At 37.1% G+C, this 25,815-nt stretch overlaps 1 protein-coding gene across 1 annotated transcript; it reads right to left on the bottom strand.

The window, feature by feature from the left end:
* Positions 1–537: 537 nt before the first annotated feature.
* LOC147636661 (uncharacterized) lies at positions 538–3,245 on the bottom strand. Its single transcript, XM_086799951.1, has 5 exons — positions 3,211–3,245; positions 1,363–1,533; positions 1,133–1,222; positions 868–1,048; positions 538–768 (listed from the first exon to the last, which is right to left on the bottom strand). The coding sequence occupies exons 1-5, from the start codon at positions 3,243–3,245 to the stop codon at positions 538–540; spliced, it is 708 nt and encodes a 235-aa protein (XP_086656077.1).
* Positions 3,246–25,815: the final 22,570 nt, after the last annotated feature.

Raw genomic sequence — 25,815 nt, 5'->3', positions numbered from 1 at the left:
CAGCCACTCTTGCTTGATAGATATAGTTATGATTCGACAGGGTCACCCATCTTTGACATTGGAAGTGGAAGAGAATTGGACTCTCGAATATGTTAGGACGGAATTAGAAGTAGCTATTCAGAATCCTCCAGATCAATTTTGCTTCAAGCTCGATGGTCGGAAGCTAAGTAAAAGAAGAGAGCATCAGATCATTTGTAAAGATGTTGCAGCCCCACATGAATTGGAGGCACTAGAAGATATATGATGTGACCATGTATACGGTGACAATGTATTTTCCATATGCAATAAACTTATCTATTCAGAACATTGCTTTTGTAATGCTTTATTGTTTAAAACAATGTAATGAAGGCAAGAATTCCCCAATTGAATTTTTATGTACACAAAAAAAGGCTTAAAGTAAGAAAGCAAGCAGTGAAGGAACACAGTAGCAAATTTGATCCTCTGATTTTCAAATGATAAGTGTATTTACATTTGATGTTCTCCCTCCAATACATGTATAGCTCAAACGTACATTTGTTGGAAGAAGGAAAAAACTATTTATGGCTGGAACCCATAGGTATCGGCTTCAGGATGGAGCCAGGGCTCTTCTCCCAAGTATGGAGCCCATGTAAGAGGGTCAGGGGGGCCTATCCCCCCTCGTGGATTGGGCGGGATGAAGTCCACTGGCCCGTCTGGAGGCATAACTTCAGCGACCTCGATCAATTTCGCAATCGTTTCCTCCCTAAACGTTTGGACGTCTAGGTCCACGTAGCGAGACATTGATGGAAACTGCCATCACAATTCATCAAGACATAAATAAGATCAACATGACAATATATAAGAAGATAAACAGGCGCACAAATGCGTATGGGAGCTGAAAATGCTTACATCCTCTGAAGGGAGCTGAAAAATGCTTCGTAGCAGCAACATTGCATTAAGTGCAACCCTCCACCCACAGCTGTAGCCATCTTCTTGTTTGGGGACACTAACCCTACGGATGGTCGATCGATCCAGGCTGTCGATGTCCATGCTGAGGCTCTCGTAAGCTGCCATTAGTTTCCTGACTCCACTGTAAACAGAGACCAATCATTATCCTGATCAATCCGGACTTCTAACTCAAACAATAATATGTATCTTAATGATTTTTACTTACAGCAAAACATTTCCATGGGCACCAGATGTCGAATTTGCAAGGTAAATGACATTTTCTTGCACGTCGACTAGTAGAAGACTCCAATGGGAACTGCACAATAGAATTCTATTAGTTTCAATCCAAAGGAAGCACTATATAACTCGTGTACGGTGATTCCTATAAACATCATGCGAGAGAGAGAGAGAGAGAGAGAGAGAGAGAGAGAGAGAGAGAGAGACAGACAAACTCACTTTTCATGATATGCCAAAAAAAATACTCGGGCATCGTCCAGCTGGACCTCCCGAAACCAGTTCAGCACATCGAGGTACGGAACTGACTCTTCTAGCAACAGTGTTGAGACCAGTGAATCAATCTGGAACACTCGTTGCTGTACATCCTCGGGCAATAGCGAAATAACAAAACTTCACAAGGAAACATATCAAGAGTGAGGCATCAACTTTAAGAGCCAAGAATGAAAAATTGTGGGAGGACAGAGAAAAGAGTATACCTTAAAACACATCTGAGCACTTTGTCGTTGACTTCAGTTTTGGGATCAAACAAAATGTTGATTTCTTCAGCATGAATCGGGAAATAACATCTATGCCCTCTAATATTAAAGGGTACATAGAACTCCGGCAACAAAAATTGCAGCGCCTCCCGATTCATGGCGTGGAGTGCGCGAACATTTTCCCTTTTTGTTTGCAATGCAAGCATTGCAGCTTGATGTTCCCTTTGAGCGCTTGTCATTATATTTGCCCGAGTCTGATGCTCATGATCTGGACTTCCCTCGGTCACCTCTTCAATTCTCACTTTTTGTACAGGCCGGACATCCAAAATTTGTAACATTCGTTCATCAGTAAACGTAACTGGTCTAAGTGACTTATCGTATCTGAAACGAAGGGCTATTAGGCTGAAAAAATCCTTGTTCATTACTGTCACCCTGTGTGCGTGGGCAGCAAGAACGTAACTATCCAAAAAAAATTCGATCATCCAATCTTCTGTGGCCTCTTGCAAGCAAAACAAGGCCGATGCCTTCCACCTAAACAAAATTCCATTCTGCTCACAAATTCTCCTGGCAAGCCTCTGGAAAGGCAATCTGGGAATAGCAGCTGTCGGGTGCTTCATAAACTTTTTGATTTCTCGCAGGGCTGCCGAATGCTCTGCGAAACGCCTGAGTCTAGGCTGCGTTTTGGACAATCGGGAAGGACTGCTTGATTTTCTTGACTTTGAGGCTTTCAGAACGCCCATCTTCTTCCCAGTAGATGAGGGAGCTGCATTATCAATGGGTCTGGCTGTATGCCTTACACGAGCCATCTGAAAACGCAAGAAAAAGCAGAAAACTTTGCTATTCAGTAGTACACGATTAACAATTCACCATAAAGCGAGAGAGGGGGGCCAAGAAAGCAATATGCACTTCCTTGCGTTATGGTGAATCCATTCACAATACGAGAGATGAAGGTCCACAGAAACACAATAATTTTTCTCGCATTATGGTGAATTCATTGACAACAATAAGAGGCGGATTATCGTGCATTCTTTGAGCTTCAATCTTGCGTTAAAGTGATTTGATTCACTATAACGCGAGACTAAGAGCCAGTCAAATCAAAACAATCCTCCTCGCGTTATAGTGAATCGATCTACTACAACGGGAGGAGGGTTCTCCCGAATCTCTTACCTTTCTGTCTTGCAGTTTGGTGAGTCGATTCACCATAACACATAGAGCAGTATTGAGATTCTAATGACTCGTCGTCTGCTTTACGGTGAATCGAATCACCATGACGGAGGGCAAACACTCGAAGAGAAAACAACGGCAGGGGGCAAACAGTCGAAGGAAAAACAAAACAATCAAGTATTATACAAGAAACACAAAACAATCAAGTAATACACTTTCATCACATTCTATGAGTGGGAATGGATGGAGACTGTCGTGTAGGAGGTGATTTAATTGACACCAATAAGAGGTGGATTATCGTGAATCCTTTGCCCTTTGGTCATGCGTTATGGTGAATTCACCATAACGCGAGTCTAAGGGCCAGTCAAAGCAAAACAATCCTCCTCGCGTTATAGTGAATCGATTTTCGCGAATCTCTTACGTTTGCCTTCTGCCATGGTGATTTGATCCACCATTAGACATGGAGCTTATTGAGATTCTAATGGCCCGTCCTGTGCTTTAAGGTGAAGGCAAACAGTCGAAGAATAAACAATGGCACAGGGCAAACAGTCGAAGAATAAACAATGGCACAGGGCAAACAGTCGAAGAATAAACAAAACAAACAAGCAATATACAAGAAACTTACAAAACAATCAAGTATTATACAAAAACTTACATTTCTTGCGTGTGAATGGATGGAGACTGTCGTGCAGGTGTTGGAAAGTCGGTTCAGTACTGTGGCGGTAGTCGGAAGTCAGCTGGAGGCAAGCAGGAGGATGGACAAGGCAAAATCGATAAGAGGACGAAAAGGTGGCGTGATTAACGGCTTTGATTAGTCTTTAGAGCGAACACACGTGCTGGCGGGCTGCCAGGGCGACTAGGCGGCGCTAACGTGTCGTATAGCATTAAAAAGGGCTATGATTAAACTTTATAGCTTGTACACGTGCTAGGTACACGGCGGGATGCCACGTGGCATTCATGGAATGGCGGGTGAAAAACGCGGCGCTGACGTGTCGCGTAGCATTAAAAACGGATTTTCTAGGATACTCATCTCATTTATTGAATCTTTTGGAGTTCGTATTCTCATTTATCTCCCCACCAACGGCCTTTATCTCCATCAACGACTGACTATCTCCTCCAACCCTCCTTCATCAATCATCCTCCTGTATCCAACGTCAAAGACAAACCTCCAACCTCCTTCATCTCCATCTCCTGCGACGATTGTATACAATTCGTTCTCCTGGTATTTTTATCTCCTTTGTGCTTTTTTCTTCTTTTGTTATTTCGTTGTTTTGGTTTCAGTCGTGGAGAACTTCTTGCTTTGTCTTTTCATCGCGTTAAGGTGAATTGAAAACCTATGACTCCTCGCCTTATGGTGAATTGACTGCGAAGTAGAATATTTTAATTCGTTTGAATCCTCCTCTCTCAGTATGGGTACTGGAGAACTATCTTTATTTTTAATTCAACATAACGTTAGAGGCGTTGCCAAAGGATGATAAAGTCGTCATATTGCGGTGAATCAATTCACCACAACGCGAGCGAAGGTCCCATAGGAAGCAAAATACTCCTCCTCGCATTATGGTGAATCGATTCACCATAATGCGAGAAGAGGTCCTTGACTTAGCTGCAATTTTATTTGCGTTAGGGAAAATAGATTCACTACAACGCGAGGAGGAATACCTGGATTCCTCTGGCATCTCCTCTCGCGTTATGTTGAATCCATTTACATTTCCTTCTTTTGTTATTTCGTTGTTTTGGTTTCAGTCGAGGAGAACTACTTGTTTTGTCTTTTCATCGCGTTAAGGTGAATTGAAAACCTATGACTTCTCGCCTTATGGTGAATTGACTGCGAAGAAGAGTATTTTAATTCGTTTGACACCTCCTCTCTCAGTATGGGTACTGGAGAACTATCTTTATTTTTAATTTACCATAACGTTAGAGGCTTTGCCAAAGGATGATAAAGTCGTCATATTGCGGTGAATCAATTCACCACAACGCGAGCGAAGGTCCCATACTAAGCACAATACTCCTCCTCGCATTATGGTGAATCGATTCACCATAATGCGAGAAGAGGTCCTTGACTTAGCCTCAATTTTATTTGCGTTAGGGAAAATAGATTCACTACAACGCGAGGAGGAATACCTGGATTCCTCTGGCATCTCCTCTCGCGTTATGTTGAATCCATTTACACCACACAGAGATTTGTTGTTTAAGATCGACTGTCTCTTGATTCATTGCCTGAACTAATATTTTCCATGTCTTTTCTACAGACTTGAATTCAGCCATGGCGCAAGTTCAAGTCGAATTTGATGTGGACGAAGAGATCAAAGAAACTCCTGCAACTCTATTATATGACTTCCTGTACAAATGCCGACATCATGATTTGCACCCTGCAATTTCGTTGATGTTCAATAGCGATTTTTCTCTCGAGGATATATTGTCTAGCCATCATGGATACTTCGAAGAGGCAAAGCAAGAGTTTGACGAGCTCACAAATGAAGAACCAATGATGATTGATGGGAAAAGTCACATTCATTTTAATCTCAAGGTTTCGCCGGAGAAGAAGCAGAGGTTAAACAGGGATTGGCACAAGGTGCCATGTGACAAGAAGAGAGCCTTGCTTTGCCCTTTTCATAAAAGAAAGTGCCGCTTGATGGAATACTCCTACGCCTTCTTATGCTTCTTGCACATGAACGTGCAATTAACAGATGAAGAATGTACAGAGCCGCTTGCAAAAATTGAAAGTGAAGACACGATTTCTCGTCAGGCAAGTCCCACCGTTGAGGATGCTGCTGAAGAGGAGGACACTCCTCATGTCATTGAGGAGTTCAATGTTGAAGAAGAGAGGAAGCTTAGTTCGGTGGTTGATATTGAGGCAGTTAGAGAACAAAACAGTGATGTAGGTCAGCTTGTGATTGAATCAGATGACTCCTCCCCCATTCCAACGCCATTACTCCCCTCCTACCAAGTAGGAGATTCAGAGTATATACTGCTGACAGACATACAACGTGTATTTAACTTAAGGGAGGATCATTGCATAGCTTTCATAGCCCAGAATCTGGAGGTCGATGACAATTTTGTAGATGATGATGGGATAGACAAGTACCTACTAGTGGACAGCCATGTTAAAGACACCGAGTTCCTTTCTGCTGCAGCAACACTAAATATGATCTATGCTGATGCCCTTAGATATGAAGGAAAAGATGCCACAGAGGAAGAGCTACAAGAAGCAAGGGACAGATTGAATATCACCAACATGGGAGGGTGTAGGGATGCGCCAAATAAGTCAGCGAAAAACGTTCCTAGTTCGAGCACTAATTTATGGCAAGACGCCTTGCTTGAAGCAGATGAGAACCAAGAGGTTAGTTTTTTTTTGTTGTGGATTTGGCTTTATCAACTTTGTCCTGAAATGTTTGGTGATGTTGTTTCTGGCTAATGCTCCTTTGTTTTTTCAGTTGGAAATATATGAAGACACATTCCTCAAACGTGCTTCAGGCAAGCGTATGGCGGGACTAGGGACCTGGAGTATATTCGTTAAGATGTAAATATTATTTAACATATGCTGCTTACGGGTTGGCATGTGGAATCACAGATCCCAATCTGTTGAGTGATTGCGGGAAGAAGCATCTTCTTAGAACAGCAAGACCAATGGTCCCTCTTGCGCCATTAATAGAGGATGAAGAAGATGATGCAGAAACGTCAACAAAAAAGGCTCGGCTGGGGGAAGTCTCTGTTCCAGATTAACAAATTTAGATTGTTCCAGTTGCTAAGAAGTTTCGTCATATTTCTCAATACTCTTCTTGTTTACCATTGCAAACTATGAAATGTATATATATTGGAAACATTTATATGGGACATAGATGAAAGCTCTTGTTCTTTTAAAATCTTTCACAGTTACATCATTGTTTTACAATATATATTTCAATGATCAATTTTCTTCCACACTCTGCCCTGTCTTTGTCGTTGTCTTAGCCATTCAGCATGATTCTGCTTTCCCTGTGAGGAGACATATATTGAACGTCTCCGTTCAGCCTGAACCTTTCTTATTGCACATGACACAGCTGATTCAGCATGTTTGATCTTCACACGAGCCCTCACTTGAATCCGCCTATACCACCACTGACATAGTTGCTTCATGGGATTACTTTTCTTTAATCCTCCTCCATGTTGAGTGGCCCTTTGATAGGCACAACGTGCTTGCCAATGAGATCTTTCCATGCCTTGGGTAGACCAAATCCCAAGGCTTCCAAACTCTTCCGCAAAAAAGGTTCCATGTGCATGCAAAATGTGCTACAAATGCTCAACAACAACAAGACATTTAGTATCGTACAATATTTTTTGAACAACAAAAAATACTCAAAGCTGTAGGTTTTCAAGTAATAACCATGTATTGTGTCAAGTTTGTCGCACCCCATGCCTTTTCATAGCTAGTGTAGAACTCTGTCACAACTACCTCAAATTTCTCAACATCCCCATCTTCAAACCTTGCTTTTTGCAACAAAGGTGCTAGGCGATCAAGTGCCAACCACGCTTTGGCCTTTGCCACCCTTGCTTGTCCTGAAGAGCCTCGGTCAGGTACAGCTGCATGAAGCTTCCTCCACACCTCAAAATCTGTACCCAGATGACCTCTCTGGGTATGATTAGATAAGAACTTTCTGGCTTTTGCACCTCCAAAACATGGTTTGCTAGGAACATTTCCGGTCTTCCCAGATCTTCTCAAGTCCTTCTCAATCTTCACTTGACCACAATGTAAACCTGCATCTGAAAGCACTTGCTCTATTTTTTTAATAGTTCTTTCACTCTCTACTGCTGGTTTCATATTCCATGAAAATTCGATGTACATGTAGACTAGTTTCTCAATTATTCTAACCAGCGCATGCAAAACACAAATATGAACTCTGATCAAAGGGATAGGAAGAATTGGATCCCAAGTAGGATCCACTCCTGGAGCATCACGATTTGGGGGTTCACGCCTATTACTGATTGCATTTGGGCATTTCCATTCTCTCTCTTTTCCTCCTTTGGAGACACCTCGTTCGGTCATACAATACAGGCAAGGATACTTGGCCATTGCTCCTTGGGAAATACCAAACATGCATTTCAAGGTTTTAAGATCTGCAGCCAGGTGCCATTCAACCTCATATTCACCATATCCTTCTACATAAAGCTTTTCGCCATTCGACTGCTGCTGGATAGTGGAAGGAAGCTCAGTCTGGTTGAAGTACCACTTCAGAATTTCATGGGTCTCTGTTGGAACCTGTTAACAACAACTGTTAGATTGTCTACAACATCATAACAAGAGGATAGCAACATAATATTCTTTATTTAAAAATGGATAGCATGTCACCTCAAATGCAGCCAGCCACCAAATCTCATTTTCGGATTGTACACTAAAGTGCTTCTCATCAGCATTACTGATACTTGCATCCAAAGCTCTATTCATTAAAGTAATGCTAACCCTTTCCAGCTTCTGTCCTTTGATCACCTCACTCTCATCAAGTTTCAAAACAAATTTCAGCCTTCCATTGCACTCATGTACATTGATGTCATAAAATTTCACCATAGCCATTTGTAATTTCCGAACATCCATGATGAAATTGTTGAACTCTGTAAGCTCTATAATTTTCTGTTCCCCGCTCTTTTTAGTCACTGTCAATGTGCTAGACACGTGACAAGGCTCTCCAACAAGTTCGACCATTCCCAAGTTGAGAATATTTCGAGCTTTGTTTACGTGAAATGGTTTTGGAATGGGAATTACTGTCTTTTTTCCAAGCTTGCAATTGAAACCCTCTTTTACTTTATTAAACAACATCCTGTAAGACTTTGTGCTTATACCAGCCATGTCACATATACCTTGTGCATCTGCAGGCGTGAATGCTTCGCTCACCTCTTGCAAGGATTGCTTTGCTATGTCTGATCGAAGTCTTGCAAACTTAGGATGCTGTATTGCTGACTCCACGATGTCTTTTGTCAGAACTTTGCCAAATATATCAGAACCTTGCTCTTTTGGACCCACAACATCTGTGACCATCCTGAAGCAACAACGATAGCTATTTCAGTCCACCATTCATCTAACTATACCACCCCCACACCCAATCCCCCATCTCCAAGAAAGGAACTAAAGATGAAAATGAAAGTGAGTGCTCAAAGAAATTTAAGCTCAAAGAAATTATAGATCCCAATACCTGCAAGCTTTTACACGACGCTTCCATTGGCCACCTCCAACATTGAGTTCTTCCAATGGTTTGATCTTTCTCTTGCGTAATCGAGCACCTAATGGCGTGTCTTTCAAATATTGCAATTTCCTGTTGAACTTTTCAAGTTGTTTTCGAAGGTGTGCATTCTCACTCTCCAATGTGAAATTGTTGATTTCTCGAACTGCCAAAATTTCATTCTTCTCCTTTATAGTGTCCTGCATCTTACAAATAGTCTGCTGCAAATGATCAAACTCTTTTTGTAACCCAGCACAAACTTTTGCCTTGTCCTCGTTTGAAGCTTGCAAAGCTGTTGTGATCGATGCCAAGTAAAAATTCGCACCTTCAAGCATTTTTATCCTGGCATCTCTATCACTTAAATGTCTTTCAAAGATACTTTGACATTGGCCAAACAGTCTTTTGCAATACCCAAGCAATCCATTTTCACCCTCACACACAAACTTGAAGAAACTTGTCAACCCAAAGAATGATGGAGATTGAGAGGAGGTTGGATCTGGTGGGTAAATACTACCATCCAACCAAAGGTCCATATTTTTCTTTCCTTCATTTCGAAGCTCAGTAATGCGGGCTTCGCATGCTGGCCTAGACCAGTTTCTCTTACAGAGCAGGGAGCATAATCGGGTTCTACTTGGAAGTGGATGTCCACCTTTTTCCTCTTTTGCTGCACAGGTTCCATTGCATTGTTCTGTGCTTTAACAACACCAAAAAGCATAATGAACTCACACTTTAACCAAAAAAAATCCAAAGATATTACACTTATCTCCCGTGAAGAAGATTGCTTCATTAAAACCAAAAGACAACATCACTAAATAATACCTCCTTGTCCATCAAACAAACTTGTTGGTATCTTGGATGAACCAAAATGTACAGAGTACTTGTAAGCACAACCCTCACTTGAAAAAGGTAAGAAATGGGATTGTTATTCATGCACAAGCAGGTATGGCGCATGAAGAACAAATACTTTTCCATCCTTTTTCAAAACTTGCCGCCTTGAGAAGAAGAGAAAATCAAAAACCTCCCGCTCAAAAAAACTCGGATTTGGAGTGGTAGTGGTTGTGCAATCGGGAAGACAATGAGGGAGACAATGCAAGATGATGGGTTGCAGGGACGAAGTTCGGTTAGCAGAGTTGGATTCGTTACATTCAAAAGTGTAATGAAGAAAGAGAGTGGTGTCTTTTTTCAATATAATAAGGCACCATAGTGGGAATAAAAAACTATACTCAAGATGCATTGTTTTGAATTAAAAAACACCCTACATGTCAGTTAATGGAATAAAGAACTCAAAAACGACGCACGTGCCCTCCAATATTATATGTGGATTTATTGGCTTGCTTTGTCCACATCACCATCCCAAGGGATCTCTTACAAGGCCCCTTTTTGAGTCCAAATTTTCCCTAATGTTCCTTTCATTATAGATAAAAATGCCAATACAAGAATTGCTAACAAAGCTCCTCTACACAATGAAAAAATATTAAGGAGTGGGTAGATGGTAGCTCAAAACCAAGAGCTAGCCAAGAAAGGGACTTACCTTTGCTTTCTACTAAAGATCCACTCCAAACAGGGAAGAATGGTCGTTTATTGTGAATCAATTGGTTGTTTTGCTGACGAGACTAATGCCACAATTCCTACCACCACAATGGCTATCATGTAACTGCGATTCGGTGGGAGTGAACATAATCCCCAAAATGATATTGGGAACAATGGAAAAAAACTTGCATTGGAACAAACAGATCAAACAACCAAAATCGTAGATGAAACACCAAACATTTGGGGTGATGAACTTCTTACATCAATAACTAGACTCATATGATGATGTCATTTGGTCTACACCCTTCGCAAGGAACCCAAGTTGGTGTATGACGAGGCGTTCGATCACATTTATTTGTAAAAGGATACCAAATTTTGTGAATGACTAGGCATTATAATGATCACATTTATTTGCAAAAAGAGACCCAAGTTCTAAAGGTAGATCTTCAAACATGGAAAACACATCCAACCGATAATTTTTTTAGAAATGAGGTTGATGCGGTAGATTGAACCACTTCGATGAAAGTTGTGAAGCCGATAATTGGATGGCAAAGAGGATCCGGTGGGAGTGAACATCATCCTCAAAATGATATTGGGAACAATGGAAAAAAACTTGCATTGGAACAAACAGATCAAAAAATCAAAATCGTAGATGAAACACCAATCATTTAGGGTGATGAACTTATGACATCAATAACTAGACTCATATGATGATGTCAGTTGGTCTACACCCTTCACAAGGAACCCAAGTTGGTGTATGACGAGGCATTTGATCACATTTATTTGTAAAAGGATACCAAAGTTGGTGAATGACTAGGCATTATAATGATCACATTTATTTGCAAAAAGAGACCCAAGTTCTAAAGGCAGATCTTCAATCATGGAAAACACATCCAATGAATAATTTATTTAGAAATGAGTTTGATGCCGTAGATTGAACCACTTCAGTGGAAGTTGTGAAGCAAAGTTTACACCATAATTGGATCGCAAAGAGAATGTACGAATCTCTCCCTTGTCCATAGTTTAGAGAAAATTATAGGCAATTGCTTGCTACCATTGATGTAATGTCAACAAGAGGAACAAAAAAAATATAAATGAATGTACTCAATCCTCAACGTGGTGTGATGTCAATAAGAGGAACAAAATACACAAAATGGATGTAATAGATTCTCGATGTGAGATCCCTGTTCCCACCGAGCAACGGATTCGGGGTACTAGCAGCGGAAGTAGCACTTCTCGCGCGGGACAGGGGTCCCACACTCGGGGCCTCGCCCACGGATATCCGGACAAGAGACTAATCCGTCGGTTTGTCCAAAACCGAAACCGAAAAAACTTCCTTTACCCGGAAAGCACGGGCGATTCCACCAGGATAACTCTTTACTCTAACGTAGTCAAGATCATTACTGATCAAACTGATCTGACTGCACCTTTAACGGTACTTGGTCAAATCAAGGAAGAACTTGCACTTGGATCATTGGGATCAACGCTTTTTTCCCCATCAAGAGGCACAGCCGTTGATTCCTATCCATAGAACAATTTCTATCCGGGATTTACTTCATCTATCGTAATAATAGAAATTAAATCTCGATTTACGGATCCATCAGTCCAGCCTAACCCCATCCGATCCCATGGGTTAGCCAACCGCCCAACCACTGTAGTGATGGGATCCAATTTGGAATTTGGTTAGGTTTTGTCCCGGGTACCAAGGAAAAGAGTTCCAAGGCCCCCTAGCCGGAAGTTCATGCAAACATAAAACTAGTCATACCACTTACACACCCAATATGAAATTGCCTTTTTCTTAACATCAACTAGATTTAAAACAATCCTTTAATAAAACCATTATGTCACTGATGACAATCCTCAAAGTCTCTGGTTGAATCCTTATCTCCAGTCATTCTTTCATCAGTATACTTATGGCATCATTGGCAACCAAAACGCTCACCACCTTTTCTCACAGGGGCCTTTTCCATGGTTCCTAGCTCATAGTAACCGGCAATATATTCATATAATAGAATGGAGTCTCCGTGGAAGATCAGCAAGATCAATATACTTATGGCATCATTGGCAACCAAAACGCTCACCACCTTTTCTCACAGGGGCCTTTTCCATGGTTCCTAGCTCATAGTAACCGGCAATATATTCATATAATAGAATGGAGTCTCCGTGGAAGATCAGCAAGATCAACCCACAGATCCATATAAAAGAGCCATGGACTCATCTGTTGAGGACCAGCAAGGTCAATCAACCAGATCCATGCCCGGTTTCAGAAAACAACTCTTACTCCTTATTCCAATATCTTCCACGACGCACGTGTGGGTATCTTCGGTGACCCAGAGCCCGAGCACCGTATGGTCAGCACCCTCTAGGATCCTTCGCAGGTGACCTAGCGCTTCACTCATAGGCCGCTTCCTTGGTCCCTCATCCACCGTACCGGAAGCTCACCATTTAAATCGAGCCGAGGCTGGTCAAGACCTCGATCGACCTTGCTACGCGAGACGTCCTCCATTGACTCTCCGTCAGCAGTTGCAACTTTATCAGTTCAGTCTTCATGACCTTAATCCTCAAGACGGTCAAAATGCTTCTCCAGCATTCTTGACATAAAACAGTCATTTACAAACAGTCACAAATACAGTTTCTATAACGAACTCTTGTCTTTCCATATTATCCACTCTCGGACCACATTACTTATTCCACATTCCATTCAGTGTGTACTCGTTCTCATCCATTCACTCATATAGACTACATTATCTCACATACATATTCATATTCATATTCATTATAGGCTACATACATATCCATGTTTGTACGTCCACATCATACATCCAATTTCACATTCATACATACGCATCTACATGCATACATCCACATCTACATTCATACATCCATACCTCCATTTCCACATCCACACATCCACATTCATATTCATACATCCACATTCACATGCATACATCCATTTTCACATCCTCATTCATACATCCACATTCACATACATACATCCACATCCGTATCTACATCCATACATTCACATCCACCTCTTCATTCACAATCACATCCATACATCCACATCTACATACATACATCCACATCTGTATCTACATCCATACATTCACATCCACCTCTTCATTCACAATCACATCCATACATCCACATCTACATACATACATCCACATCTACATACATACATCCATACATCCACATCTATATACATACGTCCATTTTTACATCCTCATTCATACATACACATCCACATACATACATACACATCCGTATCTACATCCATACATCCACATCCACATCAACATTCACATTCATACATATACATCTACATGTATACATCCACATCACATTCATACAACCATATTACATCCATTCTCGTCCTAACACATCCCATATACATCTTAACACATCCTAACTCATCTTAACACATTCTATCACATCTCATACACATCTTATCACATCTTTTTACATCTCATACACCTCTTATCACATCCTATCACTTTCCATACGCATCTTATCAAATCTTATCACATCTCATACACATCTTATCACATCTTTTTACATCTCATACACCTCTTATCACATCCTATCACTTTCCATACGCATCTTATCAATTCTTACAACATCTCATACACCTCTTATCACATCCTATCACTTTCCATACGCATCTTATCAAATCTTATCACATCTCATACACCTCTTATCACATCCTATCACTTTCCATACGCATCTTATCAATTCTTATCACATCTCATACACCTCTTATCACATCTTATCACATTTCATATCTTTTTTTTTTAAAGAGAATTCTTATATTTGATATAAGATTTCTCTACACATTTATTTATACATAAATTCCATTTAAGGAGACTAACACTTTCGAAATTAAAATCAATCTTTTATGCATCTTCTTATGCATAATTTCAATTTGGTAGAGAATTACACTTTTAGAATAAAAGAATTTCTCTTATGCATCTAAGTTAAGCATAAAATCCATTTATGAGAAAAATCACACTTTTAGTATAAAAAGAATATCTTTTATGCATACCTATATGCATGAAATCCAATATGATAAAAGTAACACTTTTGATATAAAATTTTTTCCTTTATGCATACTTCTATGCATGAAAATTAAAAATGATAAAAGTAACACTTTTGATATAAAAAATTTTCCTTTATGCATATATCAATGCATGAAAATTAAAAATGATAAAAGTAACACTTTTGATATAAAAATTTTTCCTTTATGCATACTTCTATGCATGAAAATTAAAAATGATAAAAGTAACACTTTTGATATAAAAATTTTCTTTTATGCATACTTTTATGCATGAAAATTAAAAATGATAAAAGTAACACTTTTGATATTAAAAAAAAATTCTTTTATGCATACTTCTACGCATGAAAATTAAAAATGATAAAAGTAACACTTTTGATATAAAAAATTTTCTTTTATGCATACTTCTATGCATGAAAATTAAAAATGATAAAAGTAACACTTTTGATATAAAAATTTTCTTTTATGCATACTTCTATGCATGAAAATTAAAAATGATAAAAATAACACTTTTGATATAAAATTTTTTCCTTTATGCATACTTCTATGCATGAAAATTAAAAATGATAAAAGTAACACTTTTGATATAAAAAATTTTCCTTTATGCATACTTCTATGCATGAAAATTAAGAATGATAAAAATAACACTTTTGATATAAAAATTTATCCACTATGCATACTTCTATGCATGAAATAAAAATGGTAAAAATAACACTTTTGATATAAAAATTTATCCATTATGCATACTTCTATTCATGAAATAAAAATGGTAAAAATAACACTTTTGATATAAAAACTTATCCTTTATGCATGATATTAAAATTCAATTTCTCCATGATTGTAATGAAATTCTTTCAATTAATCTAGGATGATAATTCCTAGAATATGGTAGGAAGTCCTCTTTTTATGCTTTGAATGAAATTATTTTATGCATAATTTTTATAAAAATTTTGCCATAGCTCCGCTGCTATGACTGATAAATCTCAATTTTTCTAAGGGATAATGCTTATCATTAAGGAAATAATTAAAATGATCTCTAATTGGATTATTAATCCATAATGGATTGAATCGTCAATATACATAAACTAAAAGCATAGAAAAAAGCCATTAATTTGACCTCAAGCATAGCTTAATCTTGGGTTAAGGAAAAGCTTTATGAAAAGCTTGATTTGGATTGAGAACGGTTCATGAGTATGACCATTTCTTGAGTGAGAGAGAGAATTTACATAAAAATCATTAGAATTTAAACATAAATGAAAATTAACTTCAATAGCATTTATTAAATTATGTAACTCTTCACTACTATTCAAACTTCAATAGCATTTTAAAAAACCATACCAATTAAACTTCTCAAGCTTGAGAGGGGTTGAGAAGAGAGAAACATTGAGAAATTATAGAAAGATCAATATTCACTAATTACCTTACAACTTGCTTGATTCTTTGTTCACGGTAGAGGCCCCCAACCAATCAATTGGTTAAGTATGTTGATGGAGCCACTAATGGGGATTGAAGAAAGAGGGAAGCTCCAAAAACTAGTGAATTATTAAATGAATTCACAGTTCTTGGCTTAGGTGGAGTAGAGTAACGATGCATAAACACTATCTATTTTTCAACAAGGGGGAGGCTTCTATTTATAGGAAAAATTGAGCTCCTAACCAAACAAACTGATTCTAGAATTTTCTAAATCAGTTTGGTCAATATTTGACCATTTTTAGGTCAGTTAAGCTAACTTTTTGAAACTAGACTTGAATGAGGAGAGAGGAGAGATGAAATATCTCAATTTTTGTGAGTTTAAAACTCATTCAAGCATGTGAAATATGCACCTCCTTTAAAGAACTCCCCTTCCTTACATATGTGTCATAATGGAATCATTTTAATATTGCTCATAGTTTTTTTACTAATAAACCTTGTACATTTTCAACTCTTCATCTTATGTGAAATATGCACCTCCTTTAAAGAATTCCCCTTCCTTACATATGTGTCATAATGGAATCATTTTAATATTGCTCATAGTTTTTTACTAATAAACCTTGTACATTTTCAACTCTTCATCTTATGTGAAATATGCACCTCCTTTAAAGAATTCCCCTTCCTTACATATGTGTCATAATGGAATCATTTTAATATTGCTCATAGTTTTTTACTAATAAACCTTGTACATTTTCAACTCTTCATCTTATGTGAAATATGCACCTCCTTTAAAGAATTCCCCTTCCTTACATATGTGTCATAATGGAATCATTTTAATATTGCTCATAGTTTTTTACTAATAAACCTTGTACATTTTCAACTCTTCATCTTATGTGAAATATGCACCTCCTTTAAAGAATTCCCCTTCCTTACATATGTGTCATAATGGCATCATTTTAATATTGCTCATAGTTTTTTACTAATAAACCTTGTACATTTTCAACTCTTTATCTTATGTGAAATATGCACCTCCTTTAAAGAATTCCCCTTCCTTACATATGTGTCATAATGGCATCATTTTAATATTGCTCATAGTTTTTTACTAATAAACCTTGTACATTTTCAACTCTTTATCTTATGTGAGCATTTACTCATTTTTGGATACCCAAAATATCTCATATTTTGGATACCCAAAATATCTCATATTTTTAATATTGCTCATAGTTTTTTACTAATAAACCTTGTACATTTTTAACTCTTCACCTTATGTGAGCATTTACTCATTTTTGGGTATCTTCTTTTTACAAATTTGGATTTATCTTTTCCCTACACATGGATTGATGCTATTGGCCCATAGGAACCTTAATTGGACCATAGTCTAAAGATTTCTGAAAATCTAGACCCTTAGACTAAGGTTCTTTATACCTATTTCCAATTAATTCCAATTGCACATTGGAAAATTCTTTTTGAATTTCTGTTTCAGGGGAACTCATCTGAATTATAAGAGATATTTTTCTATCCAAAAATATTCAAAATCTGAATATTCTCTCTCTAGAATAATTTTCCTCTCTCTAGGCTAAAATAGTTAGCAACAGGGTCTTTATATTTCTGAAGAGGGTTGATTACAGGGGAAGATACTAGACATCAAAAAGGGGTTGGGGGAGGAATCTTACATTCTACCCCACTTAAAAAACGCGAGATGTCCTCATCTCGCAACTTGTGATAATTTCGCAAGATTCACGAATATGAGACTTAGAGAAAAATTTTAATCAAGATTAACCACCAAGATAAGTCTTAAAGAGAGCAAGATTCAAAATACGAACAAGATTTAAACTTTATTCATTCTCGGAACTTATACAGTAAAGATAGAGGAACTCTTTACACTTCCATAAGCCCGTCCATCATATGGTCACAAAAGCAGTCCTCACAAGCTGCACAAGTATAAGGTAACTCATCTATGGGAATGATTCTATGGGTTATTGCTGCGCCTATCTCAGTGGTATGAGGTGTTCTAACAAAAGGACCTCTGAGAGGCAAGCCAAAAACGGGGTAAAGGCATATCTTCTCATGAGGAAGAGAACACGCCAGTAAGAAGACCCGCTCAGAAAACCCAAGATGTAGATTTGGGTTTGGCACATTTTTCTATAGAAGGCATTCAGAACTTTGAGATGAGGAGATAAAAGAAGTTCGTAAGCTAAATCACCTACTTTCTTTGGTCCACAATATCTGGGAGATAACTTCTTATACTTCCCAAGAGATAAAGAACTTCTTTTGGGCTGTACTCGAGACCAAAACCTTGATATCCAAAACATGGATTCTCACTTCTGAACTCGTTGTTCTGAATCCTTAAAACAGGTGGGACTCTTGAGAAGTATTCAGGAAAAAGGTTCTTTCTTTTTTTTAAAACAGAATCTTTCTTTTATTTTAGAGAGAGAATAATTTTAAGATCAGAAAGGGAGATTCTTACTCCTGTATAACTCTAAGGCTGGGGGAGGAATCTTACATTCTACCCCACTTAAAAGGTGCAAGATGTCCTCATCTCGCAAGTAGAGGACAACCTTTTTGCTTAAGATCCAATTTATTCTGGGGTTCCTTATATTCCGATCAACCCAACAGAATATGGGGATAAATATCCCTTATATAGAATTCATCATTAAATAACAATTCATTCAAATCATATCATTCATATCTTTAACACGATAATGGTCCATTAGACCGAAAATTTCCTTCTGAACATTCCTCCACGGAATTTAAGTTAAGCAAGTTCTCAATTTGTCATTCCTTAACTTGATCTACCGTCTCAAGTATTAATAGTAGCAATTTGACAACATAATCCACTAATCTCATAGTGATTTGCTGAATCATTTTCATCATTTATCATTACAGGGACTCGTCCCAATCATCCACATTGTGGTTTCGCTCAGCTTATTACATTTCAACCCATTTTCAAGGATCATCATTTTTCAATCAGAATCCAAATCAATTCATCAGTTCAAACAGAATTAAAAATCATATCAACCACATTCAAAATCATCATCTGGATAGCATTAACGCTTATAATTTCAAGTCTTAGATTTACTCGTATATACTGTCGGTAAAGAGCTGCAGTTATACCCTCGGTATATACGGATAGTCATGATACTCGAAACTATAAGGTAAATACCATCATGTCTAGGTCTCAAGCAAGTCAGGGTTCCATACAATTGCGGTACTTCCAATTGAAGACCCAATTACTAATTTACGAATTTCAATTTGAATTAACAATTTGTATGAATTATATCAAACAATTACAACCTTTTTGTGCGTCTTGATAAACTTTTGACATAATTTGCTCCTCAGTTGATCTTATTGGAGATCTATGACTTAAGTCTGATAAATAGATTTTTCTTTATCCGATCGTCCGTTAAAAAAAAACATTTGTATATTTATATACAAGTTGCAATAATTACATAGAGTGGCTCGGCTCCAAAATTCAAAATCTCTTCGAGAGACGCATAAGACGACGGTACTGGGCCATAGTCATGCCCTGTTACATAAGTTCTCTAACTGCGAAGGGAGTTATTATTTTCTCCTTAGGGATAAATCGACTAAGGAGTCTATAAATTCGACATGAAAGTTTGAAATTTTGAGGTGTCGAATGATATAGAATGACACCACGCACCATTTTCAGCTTTAACAGGATCATAGTCAATGAGAGATTCTGCCACAGCATTGTACGGTGGTTGCAATGGGCGTGGACATATTGCCCTGCAAACCACTTATGTTGTATTCTCTCCGCTGGGGTAGGAAAATATAAATCCGCGAAATGGCGTGCGAGTCTTGCTCGGCTTGTTTGAGTTGAAGCGGAAGAGATGAGATGCTCGAAGGCAAATGCAATCATATCTTGAGACTGGGTGAGGTCGGGAATACCAGATAAATGTGGAACTTCCATCTATAAAAAAAATTTCTTTGATTAAAATTTCTTCATTAAAGAAGCTTACGGAATGAAAATACATTATGAAAATGCTGTTTCTGAATTCTTATTACCAATTTCAGATAAGAATTTAATTATCTTTATTAGCTTTCAAAAGCTGCTCTGATACCAACTGTGAGATCCCTGTTCCCACCGAGCAACGGATTCGGGGTACTAGCAGCGGAAGTAGCACTTCTCGCGCGGGACAGGGGTCCCACACTCGGGGCCTCGCCCACGGATATCCAGGCAAGAGACTAATCCGTCGGTTTGTCCAAAACCGAAACCGGAAAAACTTCCTTTACCCGGAAAGCACGGGCGATTCCACCAGGATAACTCTTTACTCTAACGTAGTCAAGATCATTACTGATCAAACTGATCTGACTGCACCTTTAACGGTACTTGGTCAAATCAAGGAAGAACTTGCACTTGGATCATTGGGATCAACGCTTTTTTCCCCATCAAGAGGCACAGCCGTTGATTCCTATCCATAGAACAATTTCTATCCGGGATTTACTTCATCTATCGTAATAATAGAAATTAAATCTCGATTTACGGATCCATCAATCCAGCCTAACTCCATCCGATCCCATGGGTTAGCCAACCGCCCAACCACTGTAGTGATGGGATCCAATTTGGAATTTGGTTAGGTTTTGTCCCGGGTACCAAGGAAAAGAGTTCCAAGGCCCCCTAGCCGGAAGTTCATGCAAACATAAAACTAGTCATACCACTTACACACCCAATATGAAATTGCCTTTTTCTTAACATCAACTAGCTTTAAAACAATCCTTTAATAAAACCATTATGTCACTGATGACAATCCTCAAAGTCTCTGGTTCAATCCTTATTTCCAGTCATTCTTTCATCGGTATACTTATGGCATCATTGGCAACCAAAACGCTCACCACCTTTTCTCACAGGGGCCTTTTCCATGGTTCCTAGCTCATAGTAACCGGCAATATATTCATATAATAGAATGGAGTCTCCGTGGAAGATCAGCAAGATCAACCCACAGATCCATATAAAAGAGCCATGGACTCATCTGTTGAGGACCAGCAAGGTCAAGCAACCAGATCCATGCCCGGTTTCAGAAAACAACTCTTACTCCTTATTCCAATATCTTCCACGACGCACGTGTGGGTATCTTCGGTGACCCAGAGCCCGAGCACCGTATGGTCAGCACCCTCTAGGATCCTTCGCAGGTGACCTAGCGCTTCACTCATAGGCCGCTTCCTTGGTCCCTCATCCACCGTACCGGAAGCTCACCATTTAAATCGAGCCGAGGCTGGTCAAGACCTCGATCGACCTTGCTACGCGAGACGTCCTCCATTGACTCTCCGTCAGCAGTTGCAACTTTATCAGTTCAGTCTTCATGACCTTAATCCTCAAGACGGTCAAAATGCTTCTCTAGCATTCTTGACATAAAACAGTCATTTACAAACAGTCACAAATACAGTTTCTATAACGAACTCTTGTCTTTCCATATTATCCACTCTCGGACCACATTACTTATTCCACATTCCATTCAGTGTGTACTCGTTCTCATCCATTCACTCATATAGACTACATTATCTCACATACATATTCATATTCATATTCATTATAGGCTACATACATATCCATGTTTGTACGTCCACATCATACATCCAATTTCACATTCATACATACGCATCTACATGCATACATCCACATCTACATTCATACATCCATACCTCCATTTCCACATCCACACATCCACATTCATATTCATACATCCACATTCACATGCATACATCCATTTTCACATCCTCATTCATACATCCACATTCACATACATACATCCACATCCGTATCTATATCCATACATTCACATCCACCTCTTCATTCACAATCACATCCATACATCCACATCTACATACATACATCCACATCTGTATCTACATCCATACATTCACATCCACCTCTTCATTCACAATCACATCCATACATCCACATCTACATACATACATCCACATCTACATACATACATCCATACATCCACATCTATATACATACGTCCATTTTTACATCCTCATTCATACATACACATCCACATACATACATACACATCCGTATCTACATCCATACATCCACATCCACATCAACATTCACATTCATACATATACATCTACATGTATACATCCACATCACATTCATACAACCATATTACATCCATTCTCGTCCTAACACATCCCATATACATCTTAACACATCCTAACTCATCTTAACACATTCTATCACATCTCATACACATCTTATCACATCTTTTTACATCTCATACACCTCTTATCACATCCTATCACTTTCCATACGCATCTTATCAAATCTTATCACATCTCATACACATCTTATCACATCTTTTTACATCTCATACACCTCTTATCACATCCTATCACTTTCCATACGCATCTTATCAATTCTTACAACATCTCATACACCTCTTATCACATCCTATCACTTTCCATACGCATCTTATCAAATCTTATCACATCTCATACACCTCTTAACACATCCTATCACTTTCCATACGCATCTTATCAATTCTTATCACATCTCATACACCTCTTATCACATCTTATCACATTTCATATCTTTTTTTTTTAAAAGAGAATTCTTATATTTGATATAAGATTTCTCTACACATTTATTTATACATAAATTCCATTTAAGGAGACTAACACTTTCGAAATTAAAATCAATCTTTTATGCATCTTCTTATGCATAATTTCAATTTGGTAGAGAATTACACTTTTAGAATAAAAGAATTTCTCTTATGCATCTAAGTTAAGCATAAAATCCATTTATGAGAAAAATCACACTTTTAGTATAAAAAGAATATCTTTTATGCATACCTATATGCATGAAATCCAATATGATAAAAGTAACACTTTTGATATAAAAATTTTTCCTTTATGCATACTTCTATGCATGAAAATTAAAAATGATAAAAGTAACACTTTTGATATAAAAAATTTTCCTTTATGCATACTTCTATGCATGAAAATTAAAAATGATAAAAGTAACACTTTTGATATAAAAACTTTTCCTTTATGCATACTTCTATGCATGAAAATTAAAAATGATAAAAGTAACACTTTTGATATAAAAATTTTCTTTTATGCATACTTTTATGCATGAAAATTAAAAATGATAAAAGTAACACTTTTAAAATTAAAAAAATTTCTTTTATGCATACTTCTATGCATGAAAATTAAAAATGATAAAAGCAACACTTTTGATATAAAAAATTTTCTTTTATGCATACTTCTATGCATGAAAATTAAAAATGATAAAAGTAACACTTTTGATATAAAAATTTTCTTTTATGCATACTTCTATGCATGAAAATTAAAAATGATAAAAATAACACTTTTGATATAAAATTTTTTCCTTTATGCATACTTCTATGCATGAAAATTAAAAATGATAAAAGTAACACTTTTGATATAAAAAATTTTCCTTTATGCATACTTCTATGCATGAAAATTAAGAATGATAAAAATAACACTTTTGATATAAAAATTTATCCACTATGCATACTTCTATGCATGAAATAAAAATGGTAAAAATAACACTTTTGATATAAAAATTTATCCATTATGCATACTTCTATTCATGAAATAAAAATGGTAAAAATAACACTTTTGATATAAAAACTTATCCTTTATGCATGATATTAAAATTCAATTTCTCCATGACTGTAATGAAATTCTTTCAATTAATCTAGGATGATAATTCCTAGAATATGGTAGGAAGTCCTCTTTTTATGCTTTGAATGAAATTATTTTATGCATAATTTTTATAAAAATTTTGCCATAGCTCCGCTGCTATGACTGATAAATCTCAATTTTTCTAAGGGATAATGCTTATCATTAAGGAAATAATTAAAATGATCTCTAATTGGATTATTAATCCATAATGGATTGAATCGTCAATATACATAAACTAAAAGCATAGAAAAAAGCCATTAATTTGACCTCAAGCATAGCTTAATCTTGGGTTAAGGAAAAGCTTTATGAAAAGCTTGATTTGGATTGAGAACGGTTCATGAGTATGACCATTTCTTGAGTGAGAGAGAGAATTTACATAAAAATCATTAGAATTTAAACATAAATGAAAATTAACTTCAATAGCATTTATTAAATTATGTAACTCTTCACTACTATTCAAACTTCAATAGCATTTTAAAAAACCATACCAATTAAACTTCTCAAGCTTGAGAGGGGTTGAGAAGAGAGAAACATTGAGAAATTATAGAAAGATCAATATTCACTAATTACCTTACAACTTGCTTGATTCTTTGTTCACGGTAGAGGCCCCCAACCAATCAATTGGTTAAGTATGTTGATGGAGCCACTAATGGGGATTGAAGAAAGAGGGAAGCTCCAAAAACTAGTGAATTATTAAATGAATTCACAGTTCTTGGCTTAGGTGGAGTAGAGTAACAATGCATAAACACTATCTATTTTTCAACAAGGGGGAGGCTTCTATTTATAGGAAAAATTGAGCTCCTAACCAAACAAACTGATTCTAGAATTTTCTAAATCAGTTTGGTCAATATTTGACCATTTTTAGGTCAGTTAAGCTAACTTTTTGGAACTAGACTTGAATGAGGAGAGAGGAGAGATGAAATATCTCAATTTTTATGAGTTTAAAACTCATTCAAGCATGTGAAATATGCACCTCCTTTAAAGAACTCCCCTTCCTTACATATGTGTCATAATGGAATCATTTTAATATTGCTCATAGTTTTTTTACTAATAAACCTTGTACATTTTCAACTCTTCATCTTATGTGAAATATGCACCTCCTTTAAAGAATTCCCCTTCCTTACATATGTGTCATAATGGAATCATTTTAATATTGCTCATAGTTTTTTACTAATAAACCTTGTACATTTTCAACTCTTCATCTTATGTGAAATATGCACCTCCTTTAAAGAATTCCCCTTCCTTACATATGTGTCATAATGGAATCATTTTAATATTGCTCATAGTTTTTTACTAATAAACCTTGTACATTTTCAACTCTTCATCTTATGTGAAATATGCACCTCCTTTAAAGAATTCCCCTTCCTTACATATGTGTCATAATGGAATCATTTTAATATTGCTCATAGTTTTTTACTAATAAACCTTGTACATTTTCAACTCTTCATCTTATGTGAAATATGCACCTCCTTTAAAGAATTCCCCTTCCTTACATATGTGTCATAATGGAATCATTTTAATATTGCTCATAGTTTTTTACTAATAAACCTTGTACATTTTCAACTCTTCATCTTATGTGAAATATGCACCTCCTTTAAAGAATTCCCCTTCCTTACATATGTGTCATAATGGCATCATTTTAATATTGCTCATAGTTTTTTACTAATAAACCTTGTACATTTTCAACTCTTCATCTTATGTGAGCATTTACTCATTTTTGGATACCCAAAATATCTCATATTTCGGATACCCAAAATATCTCATATTTTTAATATTGCTCATAGTTTTTTACTAATAAACCTTGTACATTTTTAACTCTTCACCTTATGTGAGCATTTACTCATTTTTGGGTATCTTCTTTTTACAAATTTGGATTTATCTCTTCCCTACACATGGATTGATGCTATTGGCCCATAGGAACCTTAATTGGACCATAGTCTAAAGATTTCTGAAAATCTAGACCCTTAGACTAAGGTTCTTTATACCTATTTCCAATTGCACATTGGAAAATTCTTTTTGAATTTCTGTTTCAGGGGAACTCATCTGAATTATAAGAGATATTTTTCTATCCAAAAATATTCAAAATCTGAATATTCTCTCTCTAGAATAATTTTCCTCTCTCTAGGCTAAAATAGTTAGCAACAGGGTCTTTATATTTCTGAAGAGGGTT

This window comes from Cibotium barometz, chromosome 7 (genome assembly GCF_041138505.1).
Source record: "Cibotium barometz isolate CiBa-2024 chromosome 7, ASM4113850v1, whole genome shotgun sequence".
Classification (NCBI taxonomy): domain Eukaryota; kingdom Viridiplantae; phylum Streptophyta; class Polypodiopsida; order Cyatheales; family Cibotiaceae; genus Cibotium; species Cibotium barometz.
This window is presented reverse-complemented; position numbering and strand designations above follow the sequence as displayed.

What these genes read in the sequence shown, in the direction of transcription:
- LOC147636661 (XM_086799951.1), bottom strand. Translation starts at nt 3,245, where the DNA reads ATGTCTAATGGTGGATCAAATCACCATGGCAGAAG. An exon ending in TTTTTGGCATATCATGAAAA is followed by an intron (nt 1,223 to 1,362) that starts GTGAGTTTGTCT and finishes TCTATTGTGCAG; the next exon opens with TTCCCATTGGAGTCTTCTAC. An exon ending in TTCAGCTCCCTTCAGAGGAT is followed by an intron (nt 769 to 867) that starts GTAAGCATTTTC and finishes TTGTGATGGCAG; the next exon opens with TTTCCATCAATGTCTCGCTA.